This window comes from Amblyomma mixtum, chromosome 8, assembly GCF_055824585.1.
Source record: "Amblyomma mixtum isolate Tamu chromosome 8, ASM5582458v1, whole genome shotgun sequence".
In the NCBI taxonomy this organism is placed as follows: Eukaryota; Metazoa; Arthropoda; class Arachnida; order Ixodida; family Ixodidae; genus Amblyomma; species Amblyomma mixtum.
In genome coordinates this window covers 6,016,064-6,029,539 of record NC_143019.1, presented here as the reverse complement: position 1 = coordinate 6,029,539, position 13,476 = coordinate 6,016,064, and the positions used below count along the sequence as shown (strand labels likewise).

General features: G+C 48.8%; 1 protein-coding gene across 1 annotated transcript in view; it reads right to left on the bottom strand.

The window, feature by feature from the left end:
* Positions 1-13,082, bottom strand: part of LOC149331206 (uncharacterized) — a 140,136-nt gene extending 127,054 nt beyond the window's left edge. Inside the window, exon 1 of the mRNA XM_089555425.1 lies at positions 12,894-13,082. Coding sequence (XP_089411551.1) covers positions 12,894-12,995 — 102 coding nt within the window. The 5' untranslated portion in view covers positions 12,996-13,082. The remainder of the gene's footprint in view (positions 1-12,893) is intronic.
* Between the last annotated feature and the right edge of the window lie 394 nt (positions 13,083-13,476).

Genomic DNA, 13,476 nt, shown 5'->3' with positions numbered 1-13,476 from the left:
GTATATTCGCGGGTTGCCGTAAAGCTGGTCGATGAGGCGGTCGTCCTTCCGTGGTCGGAGCACATTTTGTACGCTTATGTGCCTGCAGATGTAGAGAGCGGCGCCGTGGGAGTGCTTGAACCGGTCGACTCTCTTAGTAATGGCCTGAAGGCAGCCGCGTGCCTCGTGACTGTTAATGACGCCCACAGAGTGCCTCTACGGGTGGTTAACTGTAGCCAGCAGCCACTGAGCCTTCCCAAGAACAAAACATTGGCTTTCTTCACCTCTGCGATAGAGAAACATGAGCCCACCGATACGGTACTCGCAACTGTAGAGCATGCTAGTCCTTCGGCTCCTCCAAATGCGTTGTTCGATCTTTCCCACGTAAAATCCAGGGAGAGGGAGGCTCTGGCTGGTTTGCTGAACGACTACTCAGAGGTATTCGCCGCGTCCAACCTGGATTTGGGCTGCTGTGGCGTTATAAAGCACAGGATAGAAACCGGCACTTCATCGCCCGTTTACCAACGTGCGTACAGGATTCCTTACTCCCAACGTGAGGAGATGGAGCGGCAGGTGCAGGACCTTATTGATCGCGGCATTGTCGAACACTCAAAGTCACCATGGGGAGCACCGGCACTATTGGTGGAAAAGCCAGATGGCTCGTATCGATTGGTGGTGGACTACCGCAAACTAAATGCCGTAACTCGCATCGATCCATACCCCATTCCCAATATACAGGAGACGCTTTCTCAGCTGGGCTCTGCCAGGTACTTCACGGTAGTGGACATGGCGGCGGGATTCTGGCAGATAGCAATGGATCCGGCAGATGCTGAGAAAACGGCATTCAACACGCCCTCAGGGCACTATGAATTGAAAAGAATGCCGATGGGTCTGGTCAACAGCCCTGCTGTCTGGCAGAGAACCGCTGATGTTATCCTGGCGGGTCTTCTGGGGAAGCTGTGCTTCGTGTATATGGATGACATAATCATATACAGTGACAGTTTTGAGAACCACTTGCGCGATATTGAGCAGGTTTTGGTGCGACTAAGAGGAGCTGGTCTCAAGCTGAAGCCTTCTAAGTGCCAATTCCTCAAAAACGAGGTGAAATACCTCGGGCACGTTGTTTCAGCTGACGGCGTGCGACCGGACCCTGAGAAACTAAGGTGTGTCTCGGATTTTCCATCCCCGACTAGTGTCCGCCAGGTCCGGCAGTTTCTCGGCCTGATCGGTTACTACCGAAGGCACATAGAGGAGTTCGCCAAGCTCGCTAAGCCGCTCACTGCCTTAACAGCCAAAAATGTCGCCTTTCGCTGGTGCAAAAACGAGGAGGATGCTTTTGGGGCCCTGAAGAGGAAGCTAATGAGTGCACCGCTGTTGCGCCACCCGGATTTTAATTTGCCCTTCGTTTTGGCCACAGATGCGTCAAAGTTCGCAGTTGCTGCTGTGTTATCTCAGGTTATCGAGGGCAAAGAACATCCCGTGGCTTTTGCTAGCCGACAGCTGAGCCCGACAGAGCAGAAGTACGGAGCTACAGAAAGGGAGTGCCTCGCCGTTGTCTGGGCAGTAAAGCACTTCAGATGCTACCTTTACGGCCGCCAATTCAAGCTAGTCGCAGACTGCCATCCTCTGAAATGGGTGATGAGTGTCAGGGACCCTAGCTCGCGACTCGCTAGATGGAATCTACAGCTGCAGGAATACTGCTTTGAGGTGGAGCACAAGTCAGGAAAGACACATCTGAATGCTGATGCGCTCAGCCGTACAGCTGCCGTGTCAGCTATAGATGAGTTTGTCCCCGTAGTCGACCCCGCCGAATTACGCACAGAGCAGTGCAAAGATCCTGACCTGAAGCGAATAATCGAAAGCTTAGAGGGCGCACCATCTCACCCCGAACAGCTAGGTTATTTCATTGGCAAAGACGGCACCCTGTCTCGGCGCACGAGGCCAACCAGGAAAGGGAGACCAGAGAAAACCGCTTGGGAGAGAGTCGTCATACCTCGGTCGTGGACAGAAAGGGTTCTTCGCGCGTTCCACGATGCGCCGTGCGCCGGTCATTTTGGCGTAGCGAAGACACGCAGGCGCGTCGAGCGTTTGTACTTTTGGAGTGGCATGCGACAGGATGTTAGAGACTACTGTGCGAAGTGTCATTCCTGTCTCGAAAGAAAAACACCCATGGGACGCAGGCCAGCACCAATTCAGCCGTTCCCTGAGGTTTCGGCTCCTTTCGAGCGGACAGGTATGGATATAATGGGCCCATTGCCCACGACCACTTCTGGAAACAGGTACATTTTAGTATTTGTCGATCACCTTTCAAAATACGCGGAAGCGGTAGCACTCCCAGATCAGAAAGCAGACACGGTTGCAAGAGCATTTGTCGAACAGATCGTGCTCCGACATGGATCTCCGAGGCAACTCTTGACAGATCGGGGAACGAACTTCGTGTCGCAGCTAATGAGGAGAGTTTGCGAGCTGCTTAAGATCACTAAGAAGCAGACAACACCGTACCATCCGGCTTGCAACGGCGCGGTGGAGCGACTGAACCGAACCGTGGCCGGGTTCCTGTCGCATTTTGTTTCGCGCGACCAGCGGGACTGGGACTTGTGGCTCCCGTATGCAATGTTTGCCTACAATTCCGCAGCACACGAGAGCACGGGCGAATCGCCATTCTTTCTTCTCTACGGCCGAGACCCGGACCAGCCTAGTGAAGTGCCAGAGGGCCCCCGTCGTGTCCCATACGCTTCACTGGACGGCTATAAGGTTGAGCTAGAATCGCGCTTGCAAGTGGCGAGGGACATCGCAAAGGAGGCCTTAAAGAAAGCTGCGAAGCGCAGGAAGGAGGTGCACGATTGCGGTGCTAGAGACACGCCGTTTGATGTGGGGGACAGCGTGTACATCGAAAACTGCCAAAGACAGATTGGGTTGGCTCGTAAGTTCCAGACGAGGTGGAGAGGACCGTGCCAGGTTGTCGAGAAGCTTTCTCCGGTAAACTTCAGGGTCCGAGACGTGAACCGCCGCTTGATAAGGATACACGCAAATCGCCTCAAGTCGGCACCGGTTCAGTATTCACGAAATGAGGAGGGGGGAAGCGCAGATTTTGATGGGGACCGAAGTGAAGCGGAGCGCACAGATTGTTCGCAAGAAACGCCCTCTCCTGCATTTGTTCGGCAAGCGCCAGAGGTTACGGCAGGAATGCCACCGGATTTACTTCATGCATTGCTGGAGGAAGAAGCGCGCGAGGTTGCCGCGCAGATAACGCCAAGAGAGGCTCCTGCCACGAGCCCTCGCGAGTCTCAAAGCAGACAAGGGGTCACAGAATTACTTGGTACGACTCATGAACGCCGATATCCGCTTCGAAATCGGAAAGCTAAGTCGGACTAATGGCGTAAACAGAGCGGAGTTGGGGAGTGGTTAAGACTGTGTAATGCTGCAGCTCATAACATGGCTATGTGCTTATGTGTTAAGATATCGGAGTTGCTAGTTAAGCCTTTCTGTCATTAAGTAACACTTTTACACAGGATGCAGAACATGCCCGACTTCCTTTCGTTATCTATATATTTTTTTGTCTGTGCCGTGATTGTGCTGGAAGTTGGAGCTCCTTTGTAACTGTGGTAAATTTATTTCGTCCAGTTTGGACTAGTAAGGAGAGGCTTGGGTGCTGAGTTTCATGTTTGTCTGTGAAAGAAGATCAGTGCTGCCCCTGGAGACGCCAGTTATGACAGCTGCGGCATATGGTGCAGTGCAGTGGTGTTGTGTGCAGCGAAAAGTGTTTTGTCGGACGGAATGTGCGAGGCGATTCAGAAAAAGAAGGGGAGCTGCCTGGACTTGTTCGGAATGTTCGGAGAACATTCTTCTGGAGGGTGAGCGAGTGTGACGTTCCGTGCGTGAGCTACCAGGGCCCATATCTTCGGCGGAATCTTCTCTGTGCTCAACCGTCCTACTCCCTTGTCTCCCCTTAAACGGTCCGCGTTCGGCGGCGCCGCGTAGACGGAGCCCCCAGCGGCGGCAAAGCCACTGAAGGGGTACGGTCCGCGTTCGGCGGCGCCGCGTTGACGGAGCCCCCAGCGGCGGCAAGCGACTGAAGGGGTACAATGGTACAAAGGCGCCGGCGGGAGGGAAAGCCAGCCCAATTAGGCTGCCTGGCCGTACAAGGACACAGGAGAGGCTGACAACCCGACAAGAGAAGAAAGCTGCCGGCGGGAGACAAACGACATTCCAACGAGGGAGGTCGGGGGTGCCGCGGAGCCGCCGTGGAAAGGAGGAAGAAAGAAACAATCCAGCCTGGGAGACAGGAGATCGGGCGTGGCCGGCGGAGCAGATATAGCTGGTGAGTGCGGACGAAAGGCACGCTGAGGACGACATCGATCGTTCACGAAAAAGGGTCCTTGAGCGCCGAAGCCGGACGGCGCGCGGTTTCTGCCAGCCACCGACGGATCGCAACTCCGGAGCCCCTCCATCGCCCCCAGGACGACATCGTTCACGAAAAAGGGTCCTTGAGCGCCGAAGCCGGACGGCGCGCGGTTTCTGCCAGCCACCGACGGATCGCAACTCCGGAGCCCCTCCATCGCCCCCATGACGACGTCGCCACGTAAGCTCGGACACCCCAGCCTCTGATGTACCATGTATAATTATTGATTACATCATTTTGTTTAAACTGAGCCATACGGTGTCCTCTTGCCTCTCCGTCCCGTGTGGACCTGCGCATATGTGGGGTCGTCGCAGGACGATTGCCAGTGGCAGGTCAGTTAGTCTCCAAAAAGACTAACCTCTCGCCCCCTGTTAGCCCCTTTTTCCTAAGAGTGTAGGTTTGGGTGTCAATAGCATTGAAACACTGGTGCTCACTTGCTTCGCCCTTAAAAATATACTACTTGACATGTTGAAGTTCGCATGGGCAGACTTAACATGCCATGTTTAGTTTGTGTCGGGAGCAGGATCGCGTAGTGTTGGTGAATTATTGAGGCCGGGTTTGAACTCAACGAAAAAGTGGCCACCATGCTAGAGTTGAGCATACTCAATAAAATTTCTGCATTGATTTGAGGTTGAATTCATGTTCAAATTGAAATCACAGGGGTGAATCAACACATCATTATGAATCTTGGCTGTGGTAAAAAAAATCCTTGGAATATATTCGTATTGCGCCAGGTGGACTCACTACCAATGCAATTTTCGGCGGTATATTCGAATTTGTTGTGCAATTTCTCGTTAACGTGACGCTGACATCCCCAGTCGTGTAGTGCTCCACACATAAGCAAAGACACGTGTGTGTGTGTGTGCGTGTGCGTGGGCGTGTGTGTGTGTGTGTGTGTGTGTGTGTGTGTGTGTGTGTGTGTGTGTGTGTGTGTGTGTGTGTGTGTGTGTGTGTGTGTGTGTGTGTGTGTGTGTGTGTGTGTGTGTGTGTGTGTGTGTGTGCGTGCGTGCGTGCGTGCGTGCGCGTGCGTGCGTGTGTGCGTGTGTGCGTGCGTGTGTGTGTGCGTGTGCGTACATAAACACGTGCGTTCTCGCCTTAAACAGCCATAAAATAAAGAGCACGAAACAGTATTGCACACGAGGCTATAGCATGAACTGACTAAGAGTTTATAACTTTTACATCTTAAGCGCAATCGCAGCTTCACCCTTATACAGTCCTGCTCAAGGGCATCCGAATCTGCGCAGGTAATTGCCTGCCAATCAGCAAAGTTATGTTATATTTTATTAAGTTATTAGGGTAGTTATATTTATTTATTTTATGTGTAGTAGAAGTAATCAGATTCAAATCCAACGATCTGTTAGTTGAAGACCTGATTCTTTTATAAACAACAAAAATAAAGCACTAATTAAGCGCCCTTTTTATGAGTGCACATACGAATCCTCCGAAACCGGTATGCCTGAAAGAGCGTATTGCACCCCTAGAGCTTTTTCTATGGAAGAAATTGACTTTGAGCGCTTTACGAGAATTCTAACAGGTGCTGCATGCGCTCTTAATATTGGTTAGTTTATTGGGGTTTAACGTCCCAAAGCCACTCAGGCTAGAAGGGACGCCGTAGTGAAGGGCTCCGGAAATTTCGACCGCCTGGGGTTGTTTAATGTGCACTGACATCGCATAGTACACGGGCCTCTAAAATTTCGCCTCCATCGAAATTCAGCCACCGCGGCCGGTATCGAACCCGCGTCTTTCGAGTCGGCAGCCGAGTGCCGCAACCACTGAGCCACCACGGCGGGGCGGCGTTCTTAATATGTATCATCTGATAAGATTCTGTTTACACGATGCATGTCGAAACGATTTCATTTAGTTAGGCTTAGAAACGGCTGCCATGAGACTCGAGTCAACATAAATTCAATAGAATTTGCTAAACAATTAATCTGTTGACTACGTTCTACAAATTTTTTTTTTAGCAGATGTTGAGTAGGCTCAATATATATTCGGATCCTGTTGGTTTCCTGTTGATTCAACAAAAGCGCAAAAAGGCGTCAACTGAAGCTCAAAAGTCAATTTTGTAAGGGGGAATTGAACCAAACCACAATGAGGAGTTTTTTTTTTCGAAATGAGCCAAATCCACAAACCGAAAGTAACGCAACCCCAACTGTAGTGGCAAGCTAAGCCAGTCAACTTTCCTTTAAAAAACAGATCAGAACAAAATGGGTCAAATCACACCAACTGAGCTAGCCCGCAGATCACGTTTTAAATCGAAAACGAGCCAAATCCTTCCACTGCGTGGATCGAAATGAGCCAAATCCGTTCAACCAATAGGAGACTCACCCAGAGACCACGTGATTCAGCCAACATGGCAGCCTCCTTGTAGGCTCGTTCCGGCGGTGCTCGTGCGTGATAGCGCGGACTGCGTGGTCTGTTTCGCGAGCTCCTTTGTTTTTTCAAGACTTTTGCTTTGACGGACTTAGTTCCGCATGGATTGCGACGGGTATGAAGAGGTTGGTGAACGTTCCCTGGAAGGCGTACTGTACGGAAGTAATGAGATCAACGTCCAACCTGCCTTTCAAGATTACTGAAACGAAGGTTTTTTACATTCAGAGAAATGGGACAGGCCGAAGCCCTCAAATTAGAGCCGAACCCCACTTCAGGGTTTCGGTGTCTAATTTTGTATCGGTCCTAAAGAGGGGAAAGACCCTTGTACAAACACCGAAACAGTGCGAGCTGTATGCACACCACATCAACGAACTGAAGCTGAGAGACGTGAGCAACCTTCTGGTGACTCACTTTGGTGTGTCATGGAAAGAAAACGAAGAACTTGCGTATTTTGAGGCTGCCTTACGTCGCTGTCAAGAAAATGAGCCCATGGAAGATTGCGAAGAAGGCTGCTTATGCTGCCAGGAAGACAGGCCTGCTATCCATGTATGAGTGTAAAGTGGGTGACGCATACTTGCAAGTTTTTTTTTCTTTTGAAGTCACAGCACAAGCATTTTTCCATATTGTTTTGAATGTATCCTGAAACATACTGCAGTAATAATAAAGTTTCGAGGAGAAAGCTGGGTTGAATCTAATGCTTCACTTCGATATGAGCCAAATCCAATGTTTCCATTGTTGTATAGGCCAAACTATGCACGTAAATTTTTGGCGATTAATGCTGTTCGACTGCTCTATCTGCCCCATAAAACTTGTGAGGTACTAGGTTGAATAGCAGCGCATTCCTTTCAGACAAGAAATTATGGCCTTGTTCTAAGTTTCTGTTTTGGTGGATCTGGCTCATTTCGAAAAAAAAACTCTTCATATGTGTTAAATATGGCTAATCCAAAGAGTAACAACGGTGACACTTAAACACAAAAAGATGCGATCAATGCAGCAAATTAAAAAAAAAGCATCGTGTAACTAGGCGTGGAGTTTCAATCTAGTGGGCGATGGAACAAAATAATACCAGGAAAATGGGCTTCCAAAGATGGTGTCAATGTTCACGAAGTCATTTTTGTGCGGAAGCATTGCAACGGCTAGAAATGCGCAGATTTTCGAAGGCGCCTCGCTTTGCGCCGTGCCCTTTTTCATTTTGTCCTTTGGGGTGGGTAAAGTCAGTTTTGCGGTGGACCAAATTTTAACCAAATTACCTTGACCTCCACAAGCAAAGGCGCGTAACTCGCCCCCTAGGACAGTGGACACCTTAGTCGCGCTTTAAGCTACGAAACCGATGAAGAGCGGGAGCTCCGAAAGCAAAGGAAAGATGCATGACACGAATATGCATGACTGGGCCCCTGTGGGAGTGAACACCACAGTCGTGTTTTGAGCTACGTAACGGATGTGACAGATCTGCGCTGCATGCGCTTGCATTGACAACGTTGTGGCAGAAACACGAAACTGCAGCCATAGGCCGTCGGTGTTTATTGGGTTCATTGGCGTTGGCGGTGACAGTGTACTACACTCCGACGATTTTTAGGAAAAGAAGTGCGCATAACTGGATCCCTGGGTTAGTGGACGCCTGAATCGCGGTTTGAGGTACGTAGGGGTGGTGAGGATGAGATGTGAGCGGCATGCGTTAGCGCTGACAACGCTGTGGCCGACGCGCGGCACAGCAGGCCGCTGTGTTCATTGGGTGAGCAAACTCTCGCGATCAACCAACGACTGCCACCTGCCAGGGTGGCAGCGTTGGCGCGCTGCCTATCCAGTGTCCGGAACGCACGCAACGTTACAAATGCCAAGCCGCGTGTAATTATCTGATACGCCATAGCCTTCGCTCTCTAACCAGGTTCAAGAGTAGCTGAACTGCAGCTAAGTTTTTAAGCTTTATGGTTTATTCAATTTTACTTTGTTTATATTCTGTCGGCCTTTTCATACCTGCTATGCGTGACACCAGGAAGGTAGAGTATAATTATGCACTATATGTTTTTTGATATCTGCGAACAAAAACAATTGGCGGCGATTTGCAAAATTGTGTGGCGTTTTTCCGCATTCTTTCCCACTTGAATTTCCATTCTTTTAATTTAGTACAAGTCGTCGCCGTTAATTACAGTTAACATCCGGGCGTTTCACTCTTATGTTCAGCTTTGTACAGACCACTTTGATGTGACTGCTAAGATATATAAATGCATTCTACCTCAATGTTATTTCTTCAAGCACTTTATAATGAAAACCAGTGATATGCAAATTGAGAACGTTTACACCAGTAGGTTAATTCTCGAAATCAGCAATAGCTCATAGCATTTACACGCATTTGTGGCCGAATTTCATAGCGGACATCTGCTGCGATAATTTGGCTGCACCTTATTTTGAATACGCGGGCGTTAGACGCTTACATCGCCGATTGCGCCCTCGACGCAGAGACGTGTTATCCAAATGAGAAAGGGCGTCTCATTTTTTCTAAGGAAAGGAGGCAATATCCGCGGCAACCGCGGCACAGTTGTGGCTTTAGAGTCACATGAAAGCGCAAATATTATAGTGCCGTAAGGTATTCTGCAACCTCCAACGGGAACGGCTTCCATAAATGGTACAGGAGTCCCATTACACAGGTTAGAAGTAAACGCACTGGAGCTCCAAACTTTTGAAGATTGCTTGCACTCAATCGCTATTTGACTTTTGACTACAAATATGCGCGTGCACCTCGGAGTGATCTGTGTATATATCACGTGCCATACTCGAGGATAAGCCGGAAAATACTCAGAGATGTGGCACGCAGTGCTTCGTTAAATTGGTCCCTGGTTGCATTTCGTACGGCGAGCAAACTCAGGGCATGGTGGGCATCAAATCTTGTTGTTCACTTTAATGTCCCGGCAGTGTTTACTTTTTTATGTGGACCTTGTCAGAACTGTACGTTTAAAATGAGCAAACTCTAAATGGGAAATCGACTTTCATATGCCGAGATATCTTCTAAAGCGATACGTTTGCGCGCAATGACTGAATGACTGAGAGCGCCAGCTTTATTATTATTATTATTATTATTATTTTTATTTCAAAATACTGCAGGCCTATGTGGCCCAGGCAGGAGGGGCAAACAACCTAACAATACACAAAAGAAACGAAAAAACAACACAGCATCAATCGGCGATAACAAAGGGAAGATAAAAACAACAGCATTAAAAAATACAAAATGAGATAACCAAAGAAATGTTCTTCCAATGCGTTGCTAAAATTGCTATTTTGAGAAAGGGATTCTGGGAGCATGTTCCAATCGGAGCATGTTCCAATCCAAATTATTAGCTGCTCATAAAATATTTACTCAAGACGATCGTCCCTATGTACCAGTGCCATTAGTTTCGCACTGACACGCTATAAGCAGACGGATGACTCGGTTTCAGTGCTCGAACACACCAGCAACAGCACATGCAGGTGGTCATGCAAAGTAGCCAATTAATAAGCATTATGTTTCTCCTTAGGGTCGTGCTAATGTACAAAGATCTGTACGCAAATGAATACCAGAGCAAAGGCACTCCCAGCTTCTCTCAAACGGCGTAGATCTCAGAAGCATATGTCTGCCAGAATTTATGAAGCTCTCGTGCCTAGAGAGAGCATTTAGTTTGAATCAAATCAAATTTTCGTCACAAGGCGTACACAAATTTAAAACATGAAATTTGAAATCTCAAAAGAGTCCCTAAAATGTTGTGCCTCTCTTGCATAAATTAACGACCCTAAATTATGCATGAGGATGTTCGAGCAAGTGCTCACATTTCGCTTGAGATACCGTTTTTTAGAAGCTGTGAGGGAGATTCACTAACGATCTATCGAACCTTGCCCTCATGGAACTATTTTACTATTCATGTTACTGCTATCCGAGTAGCCTTATTTTTAACTAGCAAAAAATCGGGATGGCTGGAAGGTTCTCAAGTGGATTTGAAGTTTCAAAAATATACATGCTATTGTCAGACTCGACCACACCGCAATCAAGCTACACTTTTCATGCAGTGAAAGAACTTCTCGTTAGTAATAGCCGCGTAGGAAGTAACAGTGAAAGTGCTTAGAGAATAATTTTAGCCGTTTTTTTGTGTGCTTTATTCAATAAAACTTCGAAATGCCCATTCAGGCATCTTTCTTTAGATATGTTTACCAGCCTAAGCAGCTGTTCGTTCCGCGTGTGTTTTGGCAAACCAGTAATGGTGCGAAGGGTGGCCTTGTATGGTTTTTCGATCTCTTCGATCTTACAATCATAAAACTCATACACAGATGCCGCGTACAGACACCTTCCCACCGCAACTGCTATAGCGAGTATTAGGCACGATATGTGCCGCGCTCCACCTTACTTGTTCGAAATTCTCCGGACCATACGAAACATAATCAAGGAAGCGAAAGTACGAATGCGATCCATGTTGGCAATAAACGACACAAAGGAAGCAGATGATTTCATAGGGCAACCGAATGAACAGGACACCGGAGCCCACGGGTAGTAACATATCCGATGTCTGGGAGATGCCGGTGACCGCACGAAGGCCACCGGGACAAATTAGTAGATGAAACGCGGTCGCTAGGAAGTTTTTGAATAGAGAACAAAGCTGATGAGAAACAGAACAAAACAGACATCTACACGGGCGCTGCAGTTATAAACGAAACGGCTGAAATGGCCACGGGCTGTGCGCCAGTAACGCAATCCAACGGCCAGCACACATATAACCTACCCAGAAGCTCAACCCTACACGTGGAGCTGCTTGCCGTACGGGGAGCTGTCAACACCGCTAAGACCGCCACAGGCGATATTGTGGAACGGTGAACTGCAAATAACTATCGAATCCTAATACCAACGACACCGGACGCGGCGGCGAACAACACAAGGAAGAGGCTGAAACGGGTCCGAGACGTAGGAACTAACATGCATATTAATGGACAGCGGATCACAGTGGCACGGACGCAGGAAATGCAGCGGCGTTTCCCGCGTCCATGCCACTGTGACCCATGCCACGCGGCATGTAGTTGCTCTGGTAAGAATTTCTATCTACCGTGTTCGGCAGGTAGTTGCGTTTCTGCTCAAGTTCCTGCCGAACCCGGTAGATAGAAATTCCTGCCAGAAACTGTTCAGGGAAGGCTCCCTCGGCAGAGCACTTATGTACTAGTTCGCACCGAAATAAAAGCAGACAGCAGGCGTATGTTACAGGAAAGAGCACCAGCGCCAGTGCTTGACACCAAGGGAGAGCTCAGTCGACTGTGAGAGATCTTTTTAAACGAGCTCATTGTAAACACGACGTACACCCCGTACATACTTCACAAGTGGTCTCTTGCCAGACACGACGCATCTATGCAAAACAGATGCACTCTATTCCAAAAACACTGTAGACCAGATCCACAACTTATATGGACCTGTGCATCTTTCTCGCTAGGGAGACACAAAATTCAGGACATTCCACATGATGGCATGGCCCCCATAGCAGATAATATGCGGTTAAGCTCCGCAAAACAACGTGTCATCGCGCCAAACGGTAGCTAGAGCGGAGTTATTCGAGTGGTGTGAGAGAGGTCGACTGAATTACGAAAGGCAGCTCTAAAGTCTACGAAAATGACCGAGTAGAAGTTTCTTGTCACGTACACACCCATCCGTCCTAACTCACAAACAGCGGCCCAAAGCCAGTCCTTCCCTGTAATAAACGCTTTAATATATCATACTCTATTTTTTAGGCGCGTATTCACCATCACTGTACTCTGAACACGAGGTGTAGCTCCTACCTCCTACAGTGTGCATCGAGTATGGTCAATTCACACTTTAAGTTATAACTGACGCTAAAGTTTCACAGTGTGTTTATTTTCTTGTGCACATGTTATCCAGGTAAGGCGAATGAAGCAGAAGGAAAGCTTATCTTCAATACGGTGCGTTTTCGTATTTTATGAGTTTTCATAAATTTGCGCTGCACCGGGAATTGTGCCGTGAGAATATGGCGTGCTTCAATCTGTTTGAAACTGCAGCGAAGCTGTTTTATGAAGTAGGCGCATTTCCATATCAGTGCTCTTTAGCAATCTGGGAAGCTCCTAACCTCGTCCGAGTTGGTTTGTCACATTTCGAAAATAAAAAAGTGCAATATCATACCTGATAAGGCTTAGTTCCAGGCATGTTTTCCGTGGAATGAACAGAGAAGGAATTGGAGACAGGTATCACCGCAACCACTTGGCTGGAATCCTCATCCGTCATGCTTGCGTCGGCGTCAAGCGCAGCGGCAGACGGTGCCACGTTATCTCTGCCGCCGCGGAGCGATGTTGGCCCGGCGTCTTGCCGAGGCTGCCTGGGAGCCATGTTGGCGGCATCGGCGGTACGCGTATCCGATGTATCGGGATGATTTCCTGGGGCAGTCTTCGACACGGAGGCTTTGAAACCGTTGTCCATAGGTGGCGAGGAACACGATGGTGATGGTGGTGGCCCATTCATTTCTCGGAGCCTAGCCGAAAAATGTCCGGGTCAAGAAGCTTCAGACACAGGGAGCGATGCGAACGTGAGTATGGTCGAGACGGCTGCTTGCTGCGCCCTCTTCATTTATGTTTACACTTGTTTTTATACCTCGGCAGTTCACGCTATCGGCAGCCTGCCTTCCCAATTCGCGTAGAGGGCGCTTTTAGTGTTGTGCATACACGTCTTCTGGCGGATCAATCACTAGGTTCTCTTGACAGACGCACAA